The 24,308-nt window shown below is 36.1% G+C and overlaps 1 protein-coding gene across 3 annotated transcripts in view; it reads right to left on the reverse strand.

Annotated features, from left to right (window-relative positions):
* The window catches only part of LOC145984224 (cAMP-dependent protein kinase catalytic subunit 1), a 408,508-nt gene that overhangs the window by 159,865 nt on the left and 224,335 nt on the right, over positions 1 to 24,308 (reverse strand). For 2 of the 3 annotated variants that reach the window (XM_083117788.1, XM_083117787.1), the window contains exon 1: positions 5,351 to 5,494. In XM_083117788.1, coding sequence (XP_082973914.1) covers positions 5,351 to 5,444 — 94 coding nt within the window. In that variant the 5' untranslated portion in view covers positions 5,445 to 5,494. The other variant, XM_083117791.1, reaches the window with a different exon arrangement.

The raw sequence follows: 24,308 nt of genomic DNA on the forward strand, positions 1-24,308 counted from the left end.
TTGCTATGCTTGTCAACAAGGTTACCGAACGTAATGGAGGATTCATTAAATGGGAGAGGAGGAAAGTGCTATTTGACTAATTACCTTTGCCTAGAGAGAGGAGTTACAACGAGATTTCAATAATCTCATTAATAAAAGAAATACAATTGTATATCTCATAAAACTGTAATTGTACACTTGAATGCACACAAAACCTTTTATGTACACTCGAGTGTAAAATTGAGCGGCCATTGTCTCTAGAACACTCCGATTCTACGTTTATTGTGTGTTGCAAGCAGCTAAGATTTTCTTTGCATTTCTTGTTTCATGATACTGTGAAATTTCAATAGGAGTATTAATCTACCTTATGTCCTTTATATAACCCGAGAATTTAAGAAAAAAATATCAATATATTGTTAAAAAATAATGATATAGTAAATTTTGTCATTATAATAATTATGGAAGTGAAGGTGCAATTTAAAAGAAATCTTTATATTTTCCCATAATTACAATAGATGCCTAACAATACTTGAGCAACTTTATCATTTTGTCATTATTTGATTATTTAAGAAATATGGTTTACTGTTATAATGTTTTTTTTAATTATCAAATTTACGTACAATTTGTATCTTAAATTTTATGAGCAGCTTTAACTATAATTTTCAAGACCATTATAAAGATATTGCTGTAAAGGGAATACAATTGCATAACTTATGTCTTGGGAATTTTAGGTGCTCATGATAGCTAACAATTTATAACATATTCATGTTGATTCTGTAAAAATACGCTCACATTTCTTGTTCTCAGCTTTTGTATGCATTGATTTTCTTACCAACAAAGTGGTTTGATTTTATGGGTGTGAAGTTTTATATCTACTTGACCTTCAAGTTTATGAAGAAGTTAAATGTAGGTATAGTAAAAGTGCTGAAGTCGCGAGATGAGTAAAAATAGCATTTGTTTACTCGTGATTTATCAATTCAATGTACCGTGACATGCGAATACGTTGCTGTTTCTAAAAACCAGCTTCCATGAGGATGCGCGATTTATTTTTCCCGGGCTCGCTGCGTTTACAAATAAGCTCACTGCATAAATATAAAAATAACATACAGAGTAACTCAACCCTTACTACATTTCATTAGTACTTTGGAGCCGGCAGGATTACCGAGAACGTTACGTAGTCGACATTCAATCTAGTCACCGAAGTTCCCGAGTTCGATTCCCGGTCAGGGCATGAGAGTTTCTTGTGAGTGTTCCTTCATTAGTTTCAACTAACGATCACTCATCCTCATCGTCGTGATTAGCCAAAAGTGGCAGAAAACCGACGTAATATAATAGAAATGCAAAAATTCTTGCAAGCTATTTGGTTTGTTGTGGACAATATTTAAGTATATGCCTTATGCTTCCAACAACTAAGGATATTGTTCTTATTAAACCTTAAGCAATTTAGATTTAATCAAACGACAATGATCATTCTGTTTCCTAGGAATGACCTGCTTCAGTGTCCACTCCTGGGTTAACTAGAATAGTTACTTCCTATTCTACCAAATCGATATATGGATCATTTCTTACTTCTTTGGGACATGCTTTATGTGTAATTCTGTTTTTTGTAAACAATTGTTAGGCGTGTCACAAGGACCAGACTACAAATTTATCAACTTTAAGTCTGACGATTTTAAGATTCATCCGTCTTTTCTCAGACAGCACAAATATCACGGACATATCGCAGTATTGTAACATTCTAGAAATATGAATGGGATTTTGTGTGTTGTTTTACTTCCTGAAATTTTCTATGACCTGAAGGGGACCAACATCGTAGACAGGACAGACAACCTAACATCTGATTCGTGTATATGTCAAATATGCAGATGATATTGACAATTTTCAGCTAATTGCGTGTTCCATACATATATACATACATGATATGATTTTTACCATTTACCAACGGGTTGTTTTTGTGATCCCAATTGAGGTCGCCGGATTAATTCTCCAAACAAAATAAGAAAAATGTAAATAAGCATTCTGAACCGAATTATAGTTTTATGTACTGGGATTCAATTTCGAACATCGCCTGATATTTTCACACACACTTCATATCTTGAATATTACCACAATTAAATACAAATGTGTTTTACCTCCTTCAACGTGAAACATTTGGTTTTGTGAATTGCGGACGAATCATATTAGGCATCTTCCACATTACACATATGACAAAGTCATTAAGGTTTATTAATTTTATTGCAATTGGCAATGTAAGTAAATCTAGTACTTGATGGGAAAGAAACTGAGAACTAATTCACTATTTTAAAATTTTCAGTTAACTGAAGGTTTGAATATCTGTTGAAATCTTCTGTGATAATAAAGAGTTATGATCGAATGCATTTCTGTAGAAAAGTTTAACACGTGCATGAACAACTACTATTTGCCTGTGTCAGAAGATTTTCACTACTCAAATATGCGTTCCTTTGCAACATACTGTAGTTCTGTTAAGATTCTGAGGTTTTAAAGAAAATTCCTAATAAATTTTATTAGTAAGATGAGTGAATAAATTTCATGTTTTCAAGATGGGTTAATATTACTTAGATTTACCCATTTATAAAAATTTCTGTACTTATTTATAATTAGGTACTAAACGTATACCACAACAAAATTCAGAAGAAGAGAATAACATTCCAGTATCACAATATTATTCTCATTGCTACGTAAATAACACGCAGATGCATACTCATATTAGACCATTCCCACATGTCAGTGCAAAAAGGTACTTTGTCTTAAGACACACATGTATGTATAATTAAGTTAAATCCATTAACTCATTGAGTTAGTTTACAGATCAATAGCTTTAACGTATAATGGGAAGTATAATTGAGAATAAATTCTCATCCTTTCCGGTTATCAAACCAAATTCTGATATGCACGTTTTAAACCATTGTTTTTATTGTTAAAAAAAAAAACTATCGGTTAATACAAGAACAAGAAAACACCATTTTAAACAGTATGGTACTTTTAAATAAGAATTTTAACTATACGGTGCTTTAAAATACTATTTAAAAGATTATTAATCAAGTATAGTTTATTATCGCCACATTGGTTCATTTATGTTTAAAATGTTCGCTGTAAAAAGAATGAATTTACTTTAAAATATTTTTAATGCTTCCTAGAAAATCAGGAGTATATTTCTTGTGATATTTTTCTTTTCTAGAAAATCACAGAGGCCTCATGAATAGAGCAGAATTGTCCGCTTAATGAAAGCGTTGTTGCTAAATTTAAATTCGGGTTATCGAATATTTATTTAATGTTCTTTGCATAACCTCGTTTGTCACAGTTCGTAGAAACAAAAAACAGAAATAAATAGATTGAAAAATTGACTTACGACTAATACTAGTATATCCCATAACATATTGTTAACATATATTTCCCGCCATTTTACTAAGACGAAATATGCAGATCTGGGAAAATTGCATTAGTAACAAAAGGTAGAGTAAAGCTCTTTCGTATTCATTGTTACTGTAATCTCATAACATATTTATAAAGAAAGTAAAATAAGCTAATAAATAATAAATGCACTAGAGTGTTATTTTCTATTTAAATAAAATATATATATAACTAAAAACGGTGCAGCCACACAATGAGACTGCATAAGGATGAAAGTAGCTGTTACATATGGAAAATGTATATATATATGTGTGTGTGTATATGTATATGCACATATATACACTTGTATATATAAACAAAGAAATGTGTCACTGCTACTGAACTTCCATATTAACAAAAATTAAAAACAAAAGCATGATTCAAAAAAGCGAGAAAATGCCTCGTCTGCAACAAACTACGATCTCTATTATTGAAGCGATCTAAGGGGGATATTCCGTGTTTTGAAAGGCTCTAAAGCGTTCAACAACTGCATATTACGAGCGAAGAAAGTACTTTTATTCAGATTGCGAGAGATTTGTGCAGTGAGCGTGTTACTAAGCAATTAGTACGTTCGTAGATATTCAGAAGGATTTTTCTACACATTATCTTAAGGACCATGTCAATTAACCATATTACAATGTAAGTATGCTAGAATATACAGCAAATTGTATTAATTTTAGTGTGAGCTGTGCATATTCAGAGACAAGATCTAGTGTAATTTCACGCGATTAATTTCTACTGGTAATTAGATACTTTTGTCAAATAAGCTCAACGAAATAAGGATGTGATTCCCGTTATTAGTTAATTTATATTATTAACCACAAATGTCTTGTGAGCGAAGGATTTTTCCTGCACAGTGAATTATTCACACATTTCCTCATTCGACTATGTTATTCTTTGTTTTATGGGGTATCTAGAATACATACAACCTCATGCTTACTATGAAGAATATTGTTAAGATGGATCCAACGAAACCCTACACCAATCTAATTTGTTTAGGAGGGAGATACAAATATTCTAAACATCATATATTGTATCTGATACAGTACTATATCGCAGAGTGAGAACGGATAAATTATAAAATACAATAACAAGAACTCAAATACGTGTTTTACATACTAATATTTCTTTACTGTTTCTACACCATGTCTTGTTAAGTAACTGAAACTCAGTAATTTACTGTTGTATTGAATGATATTTTTCTGCAAACTATAAATACTTGTTGTTACTTAATTCTTGTATGTTTGTTTGTGTGAGCGTTAACGATTCCACAAGGATGATATTATTAGACGTATAAAAATAGAGAATGGGTATTTTTAAGCTTCAGTGTCATTCGGTCAAGATACAACAATAGAAGATAATCCTCTGAGGACTCTCAATCTTCAACAATGCCATACAAGCAATCGTACGCGATTTGTTCTCTGTGTATTGTATAGAATACAATAAAGCTTTAGCTTTGGAATCTGATATTGTGCACGCAATGTTGTAAGAAAGTTGTGAATTTAGTAGGTACTTTAGAGACAAAAATTCGTTCCGAAGTTCATACATCACGAGTAAGTTCAAGGAGTGTAAAGTGCTCCCTGAATTCCTGCATAAATCTTATTGTAAATCAAGCAAACTGCGTTAAAATTTAGTGTTAGGAAGATTAGTGTTAGATGCAAGGAATTCAGTTGGTTAGTTGCAGGAGCAAGGCTTCAATTTTTTATATGTTAGTTAAGCAAAGAGGAAAGTAAGATATATATATATATATATATATATATATATATATATATATATATATATATATATATACGTATATATATATCTCAGCTTGAAACAAAAGTTACACCGCTCTAGTTATGCTCATATGAGTCAAGCCTCTGTATTACCGAAAAAAGGGTGAGCATGACCAACCCCAAGAATAAGTTAATATTGGGGGTAAAAAAGGGAGAAAAAAAATATTAAGAATTATATGTCGAACCTGTAGCTGTTGAAGCATTCGGATTTAACTTCGAAATATCTCCCGTACTGGAAGGGGCAGTGTTGCTCTGTGCTTCGTGCATTGTTTCGCTCATTGTCTCGTGCTGCACCGTGATATTTGTGTCTTGTGCTGAGGTAGGGGGGTACTTACAGGGGTCGGGGCTGGCCCCCCCTTTGCCGCCTGGCATGCTGATGCTAACTGGGGGTTTCTTTGGCTGCTTGGGGTCTTCCCCTGGCTCCGCCTCCCCGCCGTTCTTGTTACCAGATTTCGGGACAGGCGAAGGGGCCCCGCTTAATCCAGAGTCATTCCTCTCTTCTGTGGGCTTGAAGGATAATGACACCACTGCAAAAAAGAGAAAAAAATAATTAGGGATACATAAGAATAAAGAAACCATAAAACCATAATTTTAAAATACCTTGTAGTCAGTTGTACACTATACTAGATTTTGTATTCTATATTTTATATACTCCACTCAGCGTGATACGACTTGTATGTACGAGTGCTGTATATGTGTGTGTGTGTGTGTCTAAACATATGTAAAATGAATGTATGTACTTTGTGTTTAATATGTTAGTGTATTTTTTTTACACTGTTGAGTCGAAGAAAAGGATCGGTAAGGCCTTAACTCCGTCGTTTCAAATAAGACAATAATACTAACAACAACAATAATAATAATAATAATAATAACAATAATAATGTCCAAATTTTCATTAAGAACAAAATCGAGTTTTATTAAGAACAACACCAACAACACCATCGTAAATATAAGGATCGAGTAATTATATTCCCTTATTATATATAAAGATTTGATTTGAGTTATGTTATTTAGCGTTGCTTGTCTGCCACTTTTGACTAATCGCGACGATGAGGATGAGTGATGATAGGATGAAATTCATGATGTGATGTTCACAAAGAACACCCATGCCCAGGCCGGGATTCGAACCCGGGACCCCTGGCGTCGTGGCGCGCTGCGCTAACCACCCGCCACGGAGATCGACGAATATAAACAGTATAGGGGGAAAACCTGATCAGTCCAATTTTGTCGATTTGCTGTTGTCGATGACATTAACTTAACACCTTTAGATTTATGATAAATGAACTTCAACTATGTATCGCAAGAGAAAAGGTGACAATATCTAGCAAGACCTTGTTTACAACTATTTTGTCCAAACTAGAGGCCATTTATGAGGACAGCAGAGTGGAGATTGAAACCTTGAATGCTGTGAACAAGGAAATAAAAGAGGATAAAAAGTTCTTACAGGGAGAGATAAGAACTACTAGAGAAGCACTAACAAAACAAAGCACAAGTGGTATAAATAACCAGCCCTTGTATACAGAAATTGTCCAGAGTACTCATACTCCAAAGAACATTCCAGCTCAAAACAAAAAGACGCAAAGAGCAACACTTTTCCTAAGATCTGAAGATAAATCTCCAAAAGAGATACAAGAAATCGTTACCAAGTATATCGATCCAGCTAAAGAAAAGATACGGATTGGAAATGTAAGATCGAATAGGAATACTCTAATACTAGATGTGGCAACCGAGGAAGAAGCTACAAAACTGAAAACACATAATCAACTGGTGTCAAGAGGCATCACATCAGAATCTATTAAGAAAAGAAATCCTCGGGTCATCATTTATGATGTGCCAAGGTCCTACCAGGATGAAGAAGTAATCGAAAACATTTATACTCTCAACTTTGAAACATCAACTTCGCTGGAGGAATTCAAACAAAATGTCAAGTTTGCTTTTAGGACTGGTAGGAGGGATGGCGTTGCTAGCCATATTGTGCTTGAGACAACTCCGACTTTTAGAAACATGTTTAAGAACAAACAGCGGATCTATCTTCCATTCTCGATACACAATACCAAGGATTTTATTTCAATCCCGCGGTGCTATAACTGCCATGACCTTGGTCATGTTAATAAGCACTGCGAAAGGGAACCAGCATGTGAAAGATGTGGAGAAAGCCACAGAACCCAAGAATGTAAGGAACATAAGAACTTCAAGAGATGTATCCCTTGCAAGTATAGAAGGCGTAACTGTAATCAAGAGGTCTGTCCAACGTTTCATGATTTGTGGGAAAGGACAATCAGTAAAATTAACTATGGCTAGCAATCAAAATGTATCTTATAGGAACAACAGTGAAGCCATAAAAATTTTACAGTTAAATGCTGGCAGGTCTCAGATGGCTACCGAAGAACTTAAGACATATTAGTGAACAGACAAATACCGATCTTATACTCATTCAAGAACCTTATCAGGTCAAAGGTGCAATAGTTGGATTCCCAACGACAGCTAAAATCCTAATTCATGGAAATGAACCGCAAGCAGCGATAATTGTACTTAATAATAATTACAGAGTGCATTGGAATAAAAACCTGTCGTCAACACATTGCCAAGTGGCTGAAATAGACACTGGGAGTTCGGTTTGGATTTTCCTCAGTATATACTGTCAATACAAAGATCCAATTATCCCGTTCCTTAACGTCATGGAACAAATAATTGATTGCTACTCAACAAATCAGATACTCATAGCAATTGACAGTAATGCCAAATCAAAATTATGGCACAGTAAGACAACTGATGATAAGGGTCGACTAATGGAGGACAGTATCGCATTAAAAGACTTAATAATATTAAACAGAGAATCAAACATACCTACGTTTAAGAATAGACAGGGTGCAGAATCTAATATTGATATCAGCATAACAAATCGAAAAGGAGCAGTAAATAATATAGACTGGAAGATTTTTGATAATGAGACTGTAAGCGATCATAATCTCATTAGAATAACAATACAAAATAAAGGTTGTAAAAAGCGGAACACACAATACCATAGAGTAAACTGGATGAAGACAGACTGGGCAAATATAAGAAGACGCATAAGTTCAGAATTGCCCCGGAAGGAATTAACGAACCTGGAAGAAGGAATCAAAGAACTCTATAAAGTAATGGATTCCATCTTAAAAATGGAAGTAGCAAAAATTAAGATTGGAAACCGCAAAAACACTAACATGTGGCCTGATTACTTGTTAAAAAGAAGACAAACAACCAGAAAACTAAGGAAATCATATCAACAGGCGAAGACATTCCGAGATAAGCAGTTTTTCCTAGAGAAATATAGGGACTCCAAGTGGAGGTATAATAACTTGCTAAAACAACATAAGCAGAAATCCTGGGCGAACTTTGTTAAAAGAGAATTGGCTCGAGATCCGTGGAGTTTTCCTTATAGGATGGTGACAGGCAAGTTAAAGCAATCAATAATACTCACAACAATTAAGAGACAAAATGGTGAGTATACTAAAGATTGGGAGGAAACGGTGAGTTACCTCATGGAACATCTTCTTCCATTGGATTATCCCCAAGATGATAATGATATACAAGCTGAAATAAGAAGCAGAAGAAGAAATCAAATATATACATCAAAGACTCTTTTGTTACCCTTTACGTTTGAGGAGGTGGCTTCTGTTATAGATAAATTAAAGCCGAAGAAAGCGTCTGGGCCGGATGCAGTCCCGAATGAATTGGTTAAGATTTCTAAGAATGAGATATCGTATCATCTTCAACAGATCTACAACCTATGTTTAATAAAGGGTGTCTTTCCAGCATGCTGGAAAGAAGCCAATCTAACCCTAATACTGAAGAATAAAAATAAAGATCGAACTGACGTCAAATCTTATAGACCAATATGCCTGCTGGACACCTTTGGGAAGATCCTAGAAAAACTACTGCTTAAAAGGATAGAGGAAAGTGAGCTCCTCAGAGACACACCACAAAGGCAATATGGATTTAGCAGAGGACTGTCAACGGAGGATGCTATTAACCATGTTAAGAGAACAGTCCATGAATCCACGTACAAGTACGTACTTGGAATAGCTGCCGATATAAAAGGAGCTTTTGACAACGTATGGTGGCCCTTTACACTCGCTACATTGAGGGAACTTGATCTCCCAACAGCTCTCTATAACGTGATCAGTGATTATCTAAATAATAGAGGGGTGAACTACGTTTGGCAGGATCAGAGTGTCCATCGTGAAGTCAATAAAGGATGTCCCCAGGGCTCCGTATTAGGCCCCAAGTTATGGAACATCACCATAGAACCGCTGCTAGAAGAACTGAATGAGAATCCCTTGTCCATTGAAGCAATTGCTTACGCAGATGATCTGATGATCATGGTAGGCGCCGACAGTAGAAGAGAACTGGAACTAAAGGCTATGAGTCTTTTAACACAGTTAGATGCTTGGTGCTGCAAGGCAAAACTTACCATTGCAACTCATAAAACTCTCTCAGTATTACTAAAGGGGAAGCTTATGAGATCTCCTAGTGTAAAACTTAATGGTAGACCAATTCGGAATGTTAAGTCCCTTAAATACCTAGGAGTATATATTGACTCCGGTTTAAGATTTAGATCGCACGTTGACTACGTTATAGAAAAAGCAAAGACGGAGTTACATCGAACGTTGAGCATGGGGAATACAGTCTTCAAGGTTCCCTTTGATATCGCATTGATTTATTATAAAGCGATTTTTCTCTCAATTATAACATACGCTGCCAGCACCTGGGCTAATATAGCTTTTGAAGAACGGGTGAAGTCCAAACTTAGATCAGCGCAGCGCAACGTCCTTCTTCGGATCTTGGGAGGTTTTAAAACCACTCCAACTCTCTCACTTATTGCGATTGCTGGGGTCCTTACCCTGGACATTGAGGTACAGCAGGCGGCTACCAAGTATTGGATTACCAAAGGAACGGGACAGAACTTCCTTGCGAACCATCATATTAATATTATGAGGAAGCAAGAGGTTAAAGCCTTCTTCGAAAATAAGTGGGAGTACGAATGGAGTCAAGATGCTTCAATACGTACTAGGAATTTCATAACGACCATTGGTAAGAGGAACAAGTGGGTATACTTTAAACCATCCAAAGGTCTCACACACTTTATAACAGGGCATGGGCCCTTTAAAATGTATCTCAGGAGATTCAACCTGAGAAATAGCGACACCTGTGATAACTGTGGCGAATTGGACACACCCGAACATAAGGTGCTAAAGTGTAAGGAACACGCCTCAAGATATGTGAGTGAACTTAGACGTAACCTAGGCCAGTTCAATAAGGAGACAATTTTTGACAGCCGAATTAAGTTTAATATTCTAAATAAACTATCTGCTGAAATTTCATATATGGAAGAACTTAATTATAGTGTCAGATCCTCGTCGCAACAAAATGAAGATTCGTCTGTTCCTACATATGTGAGAACAATCAATACTAGATCAATGACAAGGAGATCACTCAGGACAGAATCCCCTGAACAGTGTTAGACTAGATTTTATGAAGGTCCCTCTTGCATAAACAGACGGAAATTTTATATTACGTCAAGTAGATCAAAGTGAAATCGGTGGGTGCCGGACTATTTGGCCCCGAGATAATAACGGAACTAAGTGATCTTAAGTGATAAGTCTGAATTGGAAGAACTGTATGCAAAGTGCTCTTAGATTCAGGCTCGTGTGAGTGTGGAATTGCCAACTTGGCTCTAGACCCTTTTGAAGATTTAACCGGATAAAACTTCGAGGGATTCAAGTGCTGTATTAGAACGGAAGAAGTTTGAATGAATGTCATGGACAAAGACAACCTAAGAACTTAGAACTCCCTTGTTGGGAACTATCCTTCCCTTGGAAATTCCCTCAGGGAAGCCGAAGGTGAAAGGATAAGGAATTTTATCATATCATCTATTCAAGAAGTCCGACTTCCAAACATCTTCAACTGCCTTGAAGAGTAGGGAGTAGATTGAAAATGAAGAAGAAATTATGGAACCCTCAAGAGTTAAGGTTACACCAAGAAGCTAGATTAAATCCACAGCCGAATGATCCATCCAGAGCTCCAATGCCAATGGTGCCTTAGGGCTCCCTGTGTGCCACCCAGGTTAGAAGGAAGTTACCAGAAACCAAGAAGCCACCAGAAGCCAGGATGACTACAAGACTGGAACTTCCCATACTTCGGGAAAGTCCTTCCTTGGAAGTAATTCCCTTGTTTTCGGGAAGCTTTAGGTCCAAGGACCTGTAATGCATATATTATCTATTTATCTGTACACTGTTATTTTCTTGTATATATTTATATCTTGTATTTTACATAATCTATCATATTATAATATTTTCTCTATTAAAGTGTATCTAATATATATTAGATTACACAGTCAAATAAATTTAGAAGACCTAACACTTAGTCTAAGGACTAATTTAGTAAATACTTATTACATTTTGAACATCTTAACTTACTGCTTATTTTCTTTTCATTCATATATTCTCTTTCTGAGTCATAACTAATTAGTACATACACCTTGGTTTATAACATAGGTATCAAGGTATAGAACCCACTCTCCTTTCCCTGTCCTCACCTATTTACCAAGCTGTAAATCTCTCTACCTGCATAATGAAAAACCTCTTTCTGATTTCCATAATCCATAATTGGGACGAAACCGCTCTCAGAAAAAAAAAAAAACTAAGCTCGATATGCAAACAACGAAGAAAAAAAAACTGAGAGAGAAGGTGAGGTTGTGAGAGAGGCGAGAGGAGGTTGGAGGACCTCGTCCCTCAACGTCCCAAATCCTGTCGATGACATTAAATAGCTCCGACAGAGTAGTTTTGTATGTTGTAACTGTACAGACCAAAAACTCGGTAAGTCCTGAGAAATGAGAGAGTTTAAAAATGGTATACAGAAGAAAGTAGTGAGTCTTATTCGTTCTTTTGTTAAAACAGGAAAATGTGACTTATCAGGTTTTTCCCTGGACTCTTCATATGTTTAACGTATTTTTATAAAAAATCATCGATCCTCTTATCTTCATGTCCATATTTTCAAGTCGTCCAAAAAGCAGAAATACATACATTACACAAATTTTCTAACGATGTTACTGACTTGATTTTTTGTCCTTTTTACGCATGTTATCATTGATCGATTGATTTAGTTTATTTTACTTCGCGTTTTGTGCCTCTTGGATAATTTGCGAAGATGAAGATGAGTGATTAAATGATGAAATTGATGAATGGACATTCACAAACAACCAAGCCCGAGCGGGATTCGAACCCGGAACCCTTGGCGTCGTAGTGCGATGTGCTAACCACTCGGCCACAGGGTCCGGCTTACGCATGTTATGAAATTAACAATAATAATGATAACAATAATAAAATTCTTAGAACTACTACATAAACTTGATCCTAAATCGTTTACTGTATCTCACACAGAAAACTAAATGCATCAAATCTATTTGATGCACCAGAAACGCATCGACTGATGCACTATAGTGCATGTATTCTTGGCTTTTGCCAAGAATCATGTTTATAGTTTGATGCAATTTTGTGTATCGTTTGAAAAGTTAACGGGAATATGCAATGCGCGGTTGCATAGATACCGTACATTTTCTAAAAGCTAGAATCTGACCAAGGTTCGTTCATTTATTCTACCAGCCAGTTGCTCTTCTTAGGCATGTCAAAAGTGCAGAGTCAAGTGTAAATAGACTTCCTGGGGTACTGGTGTAGCAAACTTCTCACAGGTATAAACAGGTTGTAATTTTGCTAAGCAGAGGCGTCCGGTCATCGAAAGATGCGGCGATGTCCAAGCAAAATAATAGAAATATTGCATTTTATATATTTTAGAGAAGCAGTAAAAATAATAAGTCAGAATACTCGCATATTTGTGTGAAATAAGTCAAGCGACAGCATAAAACAGCTCGAAATGCGCAAGAGATTCGCTAATCTTAGCGCATCGAAATGAGGCTCCAGTACTACCCCTCGCGCCGAACCCTCCCGCCAAGTTTCCCATTGAAGGCAATGGTGTTTGTCGGCCCAGCTCATCGCAGAATGGTGCGAATCTCTCTGGTTTATCTCTGCCAGTGTCGAGAACACCGAATGCTTCCGAACAGGCAGACAGGTCCAACCACCTGTACTTTCCCCCACTCTTGAAGGTCTGGGTCATAACAGGCCCTCTTTTCAGCCCCCATCCCCATGTTTACAGCCACGGCAGGGTTTGTCTGGAGTCATCAATATTCTTCCGCGTGTCCAGTGACGTGCTCAAGGAGGGGTGGTGAGGCTCATAATTCTGCTTAGGCTCAATATTCTTTGAAAATAAAAGAAGAAAGAAAAGGCAGGAAAAGATGGCAAAATGAGGACTTTAGGAATGACTACTAAAAGTACACGTAACCCCCCCCCCCCTCTTCGAAAATCCTGGGCACACCACTCGAATGTCTGCTATTTCCACTTGTTAAGAGGAAAAGCACACGCTTTTCATTATCAAAACAACAATTGGCTGCGAACCATAAAGGTTCTTCTTACCTTTAAACGCTACAATTGAGGTGTTTACATTTCAGTTTCCATCATATTTAATAATTCTCGTCGTATGGGATAGAATTATGTATCTTTTGTAGTCGTAGTGTCTGTGGTATGAGCTTTTACATTGGATTGGAAGTGACCTTGGTGTTTATCGCAGATAAATATTGTGCCTCTTAAAGATCGACCCTGACGTTTGGAAAATCTTGCGATGACTACGTAAAAATGCCACTGTTGCTAAGATACAGGAAGTCATATATAGGAAGGCTTCGTCACGATACTTTCAATTCGTATATTTATTTAAATAAACTAACATAAGGATAATGACAAAACCCTAAAGCAATCTCGATAATAACTAGTATCTGAAGAAGTACAATGGGTTTCCATAATACGGATATATATATATATATATATATATATATATATATATATATATATATATATATATATATATATATTTTTTGGAAATGTCTCTTGAGTGATTTTTTTAAATTTTGTTTGGAAAAGATGCTTTAAGGTCAGGCATTTTTTGGAACATGCGAGCAGAGAGAAGGTGAAGTTGGTAAATAAAATTGCTGCGTTGGAAAAGACACTTTCCTGACAACTGAAAATACTTTAACTCTTTAATTGTCTTCGGGCTTACACATAGACGGGTGGTAACACCGGAAGAGGGTTGAGGAAGCGGACGCAATTATTCATCCTCCGCCATCAACTCCCTCAGTAAGTAAAATAAATAAGCACATGCTCTGTTTAGCTCAAATAAACACTCTTATACCCTAGCAAATATTCACGTCCAATACATTGACTCCCCAAATTTTCCCTGGATTCGTTACGGATACTGCTTTACATTCAGTACGAAATAGAAAATTAAAAATAAGATTAATATGAGTTAATCTAATAAAAGGCTACATCAATTATACACCATTGTGCATAAATGACTTTTGTAAAAGAAAAAAAGTTTCATTTGAGAAAGAAATCAGTGAAACAGCAGCTTACTTGCATCAAAACCTCCACCATTTTATGATTCTCATCTCTCCAAAACAAGCTTTGTTTTCTCGAGAGTTTCCAGTTACAATTCAGCACGGGAACATGCCTCGGGATGAAATTACGTGCCTTTGACATTTTTTGCGTGGATTTCGGTTCGTCCAATCATATCTCCTGCTGCACTATTTTCGAGAGTCAGATTGGAACTCCCACACACTGGCGGCTTCGATCTATCCGCGCTGTCCATTATCTAACGCTGGTTGCAACAACTCTGTGCTTCGTAACCAGATAAGGCAGAAGTACACCTTTTTGTGGTCCACTAACAAAAGCGTATTCACACTATTCTGACGATACCAGCATGGAAATATTGCTCCAGCAAGAAAAGAAAAATGTAACGGGTAATCTCATTGATATCGACGAAACGACGAAGAGGGACGTTTCATTTACAGGTATAGGGCCTCCCTGATGGCGTAGTGGTAACATCGTTGCCTTGTAATCAAAGGGACTCATGTTCGATACCTGGCGGAGGCGCATAGTGATTCGAATCCCACTTTAAACCTTATCTCCAGTCCCGATTAGTCTGCATGTGCATAAAGCAGAATTAACTCTTAACTACTATCGACCGTCTCTCAGATCGCGCTGAATTTATCTTTTACTTTATTTCCAGCACTCCTCCAACCACAAGTGAATCCTTCTCCACACCTTCAGTTGGGGTGCTATACCATAGTATATTTACATGTTTCCTTTGTTAAGTTGTTCTTCAAATGGCTCATTACTCATTTTTAATTTCAGCTAAAGATTACATTATAACTTGAACTATTGCTCCTCCGACAACATAAAAAATTAGACATTTTAAGAATTTGGAACTTCAAGAAAATAAAGAAGCCATTGTTGAAAATTTTGATTGCTTTTCTTCCTCTTTTCAAAATCAAAACAGTGGTCTGACAGAGACCTCTCCATAGTAGTTGTGTGATTGTCAACGTCCGTAGTACTTAATAGTTAAATTTTGATAACACACACACAGTGATAACATATATCTCATTATGTTGGTTAATCGCGAAAATGAAGATGAATGATGATTAGATAAAATAGATGGAATGACAAAGTCAATTTACCTGTCCAGGATTTAAATCTAGCCGCTTTTGTGGTGAGAATATGAACCTTGCTCGGACAATGGCGAAAATACTATTGTAAATCAAATTATATGAAAGTGTGGAAACAAATTTTCGTGAAATACTTTCGTTAAAATAAAATGGGAAGACAAAGAGAGTTTGAATGTGAGCAATTCCTTCCATTTGCCGCCCACGTGAATACTTTACAATTTGGACATGAAGTTAACAATTCATTTGTCTTTTAACGTCTCTTCTGACACATACCGTGTAGTTCAAAGCAATCCAGTTATATTGAAGAGTCCCTACCGTGCGATAAAAGGCTTCCCACTCCCGCCTTAACCCAAATGGCTCCTCAATGGCCTTGTCTTGTTACTCATTCACCGCCATTTGTATTCCTTTTAAAAATTCTAGTGGTTACTTTCTCGCGAAAGCAAACGATCCTCGAGTAATTCACCACGTCACGTAGAAGCCTGTCGCCGCTTTCCCTGCCAAATTTATCTCCTGTCTTTCAGGCTACGAAAGCAACTGCAAACCGTTGGATTACATGTTGCGTAATGCCACTTCACACGGTCAGTGGCGCCATCTTTGCATTGGAAAAATGATAAAGTAGCATCGTGTCTTGTGACATGGTGGGAAGATGCTGGAAAATGTCGAAGCTGACTGCACGCTGAGGAAAATTAGGTAGCAAAATGCATACGATTTTCTTCACTTGCTTCTACTAGTGTACATACAGTAATCTGAAAATAGTTTTCTGTCTATTGATCTGTATTTTGCTGTATTTTCTTCTCTTTTGCTGTTTCTTATCTGTTGCTGCCTCTGCCTCTTAGCATCTCCTTTGGTTCCTCTTGGTCTCTCTGTTGCAGACTCTTAATCCCTCTGTTCCTGCCTCTTAGTGTCTTATTTGCTGCTTCTCAGTCTCTCTGTTGCTGCCTCTTGATCTCTCTTTTGCTGCCTCTCAGTCCATCTGTTACTGCCTCTCAGTCCATCTGTTACTGCCTCTCAGTCCATCTGTTACTGCCTCTCAGTCCATCTGTTGCTGCCTCTCAGTCCATCTGTTATCTTTTACTCACTCTTAATCTCTCTTTTGCTACCTCTTAGTCTCTCTTTTACTACCTCTTAATCTATTTTTTGCTGCCTCTCAGTCTCTCTTTTGCTGCCCCTTAGTCCCTGTTTTGCTGCCTCTTGGTCTCCCTTTTGCTGCCTCTCTGTCTCCCTTTTTCATTCAGCCTCTAAGTCTCTGTTTTGCTGCTCTCAGTCTCTCTTTGCTGCCTCTCAGTCTCTCTTTTTGCGTCCTCTTAGTCAATCTTTTGTTTCTTCTTACTCTCTCCTTGCTGCCTTCAAGTTTATCTTTTGTTGCCTCTTTCACTCTTTTTTTCTTCCATTCAGTCTCTGTTGTTTCCTTTCAGTCTCTCTTTTGCTGCTTCTCGATCACGCATTCTCTTCTCCTCTATACTTCTATCTCTCCCTTTATCTTTCGTTCTCTCCCCTATCTCATTTTCTCTTCTCCCTCCCACCCCCTTTGAAAGTAGAGGCGTCACCATCAGCACACGGGATACAATATAAGAGTGGACATTTGCCCACCGTGAAATATAATCTATGAGCCAGTCAAGCTTTCTGTATGTACCACCTGGGGTGGCAGAGACTGATAAGTTTTTCCTGGTAGAGCTTTATCTGCCAGTAAAGAATTTTCGTGATAGCAGTGTCTAAGGTGTAGTTATTTTAATGTCGGATTCAAGATGGCCGCCAGATTTTCACCACATTGCATTGAAATGGCGATAACTTCTCTTGTATCAAAGACAAAAGAGATTTTTGTAGTTACAGTTCCCCCTCATTAACTGTATCACCACAATAATACATTAAAGTTTAAAAACATTGTTTAACGTTGACTTAACGCAATGTTTGAATCCAAATAGTACACTGAAAAAACAATTAACTGAAAATTTGTCACCAAATAAAAAATGCTACATTGAAAATGATATCATAAACACGAATATCTGGTTATATTTACGGGAGTTACAAACAAGATCTAACTTAGGTACCATCTGAAATTAAATAAGAATTTACACGGCGCGGAAACGAAATGCCAATCATAGTAGGGACTGGTTTCAATAAGTTTCTTTCTTTTTTTTTTTAATTATAATGAGCCATGCGCCTACAATGACCCAGTTTCCATCCGCCTTTCTATGTTTATATTGTTACAGGATTCCAGTACATCTGCGAGCAAATAATTTGTAACCAAAGTACACATACATTCATATAATATTTTGTAACAGACGTATTGAAGAATGTGTACCTATCAATTCCTTCGCACTTGAAAAACATTTTTTAATTTCTCTACAGGGTATGTATATATATATATATATATATATATATATATATATATATATATATATATATATATATATATATGTAATAAAATCTCACTGCAAATAAATGGGCAATGTCAAACCTCAGTCGACTGTTTATGCAACATTAATTGCGTTGATCTGTCTCGGTGAATTTTGATTATTTGTTTGAATTGTTTATATTTTTAATAGTTAAAATCAACATTAGTTTAGTTTGAAAAGTATTGTTAAACAATATAAATCATGAAGTATATACAAATACTTAAATTATCGGTTATTATGACACTAATGTTCATAATTTCAATTTTACATAAAAATTACGAAAATCCGAGTTAATACAACTTTAAAAATTGTATATTTCATATATCATGATTAGACTATAAATAACAATTGCCTCCATAACATACAATTGGATAAATAATAATCATTGGTAAAGGCATGCATAAACTCTACTAAACTCAATAATAATTGGATATTAACAAAAGTCAATACTATTAACTAAGATCGTATACAATAAATTGTTACTTTTAGCATTATACATCGTTACAAATTTGTTAATTATTGGATGTGATATTTGATGCTTTAAAAGTAGGATATAATTGTTTTCTTATTTTATCGTTATGAATTACGTATAATATCATGAACAATATTTACATCCATAAGTTTACAAGATGCAATTATTACTGCTAAATTTAAATAATCTGTTTTCAAGATTTATTAGAACATGATAAAAATGTTTTACAGGTGTTTCAACATTTGAAAATACATTATAACACGCTCAAAATATACTTTTACAATATAATTTTTAACATAGTTTTCTTGTACTGATGGAATTCTAAACTAGACAAGCATATTTAAAATACATTATATGGAAATAGAAAACTAGATGAACATTTTTCTTCTTGTCATGATATTGCTTATTTACAATTGTGGCTTCCTTGTAACATATTTTTTAGCACATTAAATGCAAGCTTACGGTAAAATATGATTTCAAGATTTTTAATAATATCGACAACAATTAGATTTAATCAAAAAGTACAATATATATATAATTTATTTCCATGCCTATCAAGATATACTTTGTTGATGTTAATATTTAATTTGTTTTCAACTATACATCTATTACATTGTCATGATCATAATTTATGCAATCTTCCCAGCTGCTGTTTTCTTAGAAGCATTGAAATTCGTTATATATGATATAATTTCTACCCTTCACACACTGAATAGACCATCATATATTTATAAATAATACAAAAACAAGTCTCAATTAAAATGGTCAGGAACACATTTCATTCACATATTTTCGCAATTGTTATTTTTATGACTATTACAGTTATTGCTTTGATTTCATTTATGTAAAGGAATTAAGGTTAAATACACGTACAATAATATAATAGAAGGAAATATTATCAAATAAAGTAAGTGATATACAGGTATACATACAGTCTTTATGTAGTTCATTCATTATTTTAGTCTGCCACAATGCTTTATATACACTTTGCCGAAGTAACTTACTTTAAACTTATGGAAGGCACAAATATTTTACAGAATTTTAAAACTATATGTAGTTATTATATACATAGTAAAGTATTTATAAAAATGTAAAATGCATGATATTTCTCACAATTTCAATAAAACTGATTCATAGTGTACCTCATGAATATATAGAACAGAAATTTGTAGAAAATATCTCAACAAAATAGTGACTGACAATTTACAATACTACCTATGAGAGAAAACTCTCACATGTTTTCATATAAGCTATTAGTCTACATAAGGTACATATAGCTACTATTCTTAACTATTGTAAACTACTGTCTCAGGCTTGAATTTTAACCATCAATTCAAGGAAATAATACAAAACACAGTGAGGCTTTTCATTGATTTTATTCTTGGTGTTTCACCGAAGCTACGTAGAAGACCCACGAACCTACGCAGCGGTATTTGGATTATAGAATATAGGTATTGTAGTAACACTTGAAAGAATAGATACGCACACTTAAAATTAACCACCAAACAGACATGCAGTGTTACAGTGTCTTATTATTGGTTGAGTTACAAACGAAAAATAAACAAGAACATTCAAACCTTCGTTGTCGTAGTTATAAGACCACTCAAACGATAGTAAATCAAATAGCACAATAATAGTTCGTTGGTATAATTATTACTGTTATTCATGCTGAAGTTACTACACTACATGCCTGTAACGTTTTGAGATTACTTTACCTTGATCTGCTATGACACATTATCACGCCTTGTGGTTTAAAGATTCCAAACTGAACCATTTTTGCTTCAAGGAATGTGGTACTTAGATTCGCAAACACTTTCAATATACTACTCTTCATAGGTATGTTTTAGCTTACCTCACATATGCAGAGATAAGCAAATGTAGCATGTGATGTATCTCTTGTCATTTCAACAATAAATTTATCAATACACGTCTGACTGATATTATTGAATCAAATTCCAGAAATAAAAAGAACACTATAATAGTGTAGCAATACATATAATTGAATACTAAGTAAGAGATTGCTATTAGATATAATTTCTCATGATATGACCTGAGGAAGAATTTGCTTTGAATGTATCTTAATATATTGCCACTAACCAAAGTAGAACAATATAAATTGGAAATATAATTTTAAACTAAATATAAATTGGAAGTATAAATTGAACATAAATATTTTCATATTTCCCTTCACTATAGTATTAGAAACAAATAACCTTATTTTCATCACATCATTGAAATTATAAAAGAACAACATATAATAGCAATATATTGTTGTTTATATCCTAAGTAGGCCTTATCTCCACAATAAGTCCCTAATCGTCCTAAAAATCTTCATGGTAGAGTTCTCAAATTCTCTACTTCAAGTCATGTCAGTTTATGCAAAGTAGCATGAAATAACATAACAACATAGGTTTTGTTCACATTCCTTTCTCTTATTTGATATAACTGGTGTAACTCGGTATTTGGCCCTCTGCCATCCTCCTTACATACATGACTTGGTCATTGTATTCGATTTACTATGTATCCGACTATTCTGTTCTGCTGCCTCGGTTGTCGAGTTTCTCAGGTTCCTCACTACGTTTTTCGCCAAGTTAGATTCCAGGTTCGAATACCTGGGTGGGCCTAGGAGTTTCTTTGTGTTTGAAACTTATTCGCCACCATTGTCGCAATTGATCTAAAATCTGTAAAAAAGCCACAAGATATACTCTGTCCTTTCTTTAGGATTTTTTTTAAAAATCCCCTAAGGTTCCTTTTATTCTCCATTAATTGGCCGCATATTATATTACTTGAGTAAAAAGGGTGCTCTTGTCTGATTCTATAAAATATGTTTCTAATTCATAAGCGACGGTTGATGGTTCTTTTATATTGATTTTATTTTTGCTATTTAGCGTCGCTTTTCTTGTAATGTTGGCCAAAGATGAGGATGAGTGATGATATGATGAAATTCATGAAGGGACACACACAAAGAACACCCATGCCCAGGTCGGGATTCGAACCCGTGACCCATGGCGTCGTAGCGCGCTGTGCCAACACTCCGACAAGGAGATTAGCAAAAGACTTACGTGTGTATTCCAAATGGACTCTTCAATAACTGCAAATTGAAAGGCAATAAATAAACTGTGCATGATGTTTGCGATTTTTGATCTGTAGCTATTCTCTACTTGGTGCCAAATCAGTTCACTTATAGGTTCCCTGATTGGCTATAAAAATATCCAAACAAACGGTACAGTGATACGGGCGAATCAGCAATTGACATATCTTCTTCACTTAATTGAGTATAAAGGTTTCTAAAGAGTCGTTTCATTATTGAAGCACAGGGGAACGATTCGAAAAGCATCTACTGTTTCAGAAGCACTAAAAGATGTCTATTTGTTGTTCTAGGAAGAAAAGCGAAGTAGAGTCGCTCTACGATGTTTATATTTCAGGTGGGAAATAAGTACAGAATGGACAAGAACTGTGCATAAACTTTAGAATAGTGCCCAATGAACGGAATGTTTGTTTTTTGCAGTAATGTGTTGTATAAGTGAGGTATATCTGCCATTCTCGAATTGTTTGTTTTAAACTGGCTGGCGAGGTTCAAATGTTCCCAACCACCCGTCTCAAGTGCAGAACATCTTTTTCGGATTCTGTGTTTGTGTGTCACAAGCTTGGCAACCGTTCAACCTACCTCACTGAACGCTACGCAGTTCGAAGGGGATGGGGTCGTTTGAGATTTTCCTACCAGACTCCTGGATGGGAAATATAGTTGGCACGATGGTTCATTTTTGTCTGGCGATAGCGAAACGGGGTGATTGACCAAGTTCTTTACATCCACGGCTCTTGCAGGTCCAGCTTCGAGGTTTTACGACCGGCCGTTTTACATGAGCAAAACCCAGTTCACTTTGCAGACGAATTCGACATTAAGGCAGGCACCATGGTGCGAAGCAAAGTCGTTTCAATCAGCTTGGATTAAACCCCAAGCGCGCAAGATGGCAGTTTTATCCAAGTAAATCTGCGCTTACATGGCGAGGAAGGAAAAATGTGTGAAATGACTGAAAAATGTGTTTGCTTGATTTGGTTTATTCTCTTCTTCCACTTCTCGCTAATCTCGAAGATGAGGATGAGTGATGATTAGGGCTGAGCCGATACTGATGCCAATGTATTGGTATCGGCCGATACCAGTGGTATCGCCATGGAAAATTATCGGGTGGAAGTTATTTACCGATACCGACCGATACCTTTCCGACATTTTGGTTTTTCACGGACTCACCAAAAAATGCCGCCCCGGCATTTACACGGAGTCTATACCCTGTCTCGCTTATCTCTGGAGCAAGCGAAAGAAAAGTCTCTGCGCAAGTAGTGCCGCGAGACGGCTCCACCAATGAACACGCGAGAGAGAACGGTATTGCGTAAAGAGGGAGCGACTGCAGTTACCAACATTCTAGCAGCGTGTGCTGCTTCGCTTTGCCCACTCGACACCCCACCCCTTCTCTGCCGCTATGCGTGGACTTGCTCCACAGATACCCGGGACAGAGTATAATTATCCTGGAAAATGAGCACGATTCGAAATTAATTTTAATTTGCACCGGTTTTGACTGAAAAAAAAAAAAGGATTTTGTGATTACGTAACATATATTTTAATATTCTGATACAATTCTTGAATATTTTAAAGCAAAACGTTTGGTACGTTGATATGTAATTGGAGAAAAATACTTACACACTAATATTGATTAATATTTTGAAAACGAAATAATTATTGTAATTTTCAAGTATCTGTATCGGTGGGAATCGGTGAGGCTATTTCCATTGGTATCGGTATTCGTTCAATGTGGTATCGGATCAGCCCTAGTGATGATATGATGAAATTGATGAAAGGACACACACGAGGAACATCCATGCGCCCAAGCCGGGATTCCAATCCTGGACCCCTGTTGTCGAGCGCACTGTAATAACCACTTTGCCACGAATGTCGGCTGACTTAAATTCACGATGCACAGTGTCTATTTATTTCTCCTCGCCTACACGTTTAGAAGTTACCGTTAAATTTAAAATATTCTATCGTTATAGTTTCACAGTGTGTCCGTTAATTTACAAAAAAAAAAAGACGCAACCGTTTTTTCATTTAAATATGAATATTTCATCATGCATGTGCCGGGAATTTCTGGAACAAGCGAACGAAAATAAGTTTCCGCGCAGGTATAGTGACTCGAGAGGGTTCGACCGATGAGCGCTTGAGAGTGGAAAACGCGGCTGAAGCTACCAGACGTTTGCAGTAGCGCGCAGTGAAGTGATCCGCCAATTTTCTTTCTTCCCTTCTCTGCCCTTACTCGCGGCGTTGCTCCACAGATTCCCGAGACAGGGCGTAGATAGATAATGATGACAAATTGCAGTTGAGTGACCCGTAAGTATAGTTTTTAAAACTGGACCATTAAAATTATATTAATAAGGTTAATTACGTATGTGATGACCGTTAAATCTTGTTGGACGGTAGCATAAATAGAAGGTCTTAGACAGTTTATTTATTCAGTAACATTTTCCAGAGCATGCTAATTGTACAGTCACCGGCAATAAAAATGCTCCACTTACATCCTGAAATTCTGGCTTTCCTGCAATGCGTTATGTGAGTTGCATACCTCCACGGCAGTGAACCGACTTAAATTGTAACTTTTAAAGTTTTGCTATCGCCGAGACCGCTAATAATTGTCAGT

This window comes from Lepisma saccharinum, chromosome 2 (assembly GCF_977018435.1).
Source record: "Lepisma saccharinum chromosome 2, izLepSacc3.1, whole genome shotgun sequence".
In the NCBI taxonomy this organism is placed as follows: Eukaryota; Metazoa; Arthropoda; class Insecta; order Zygentoma; family Lepismatidae; genus Lepisma; species Lepisma saccharinum.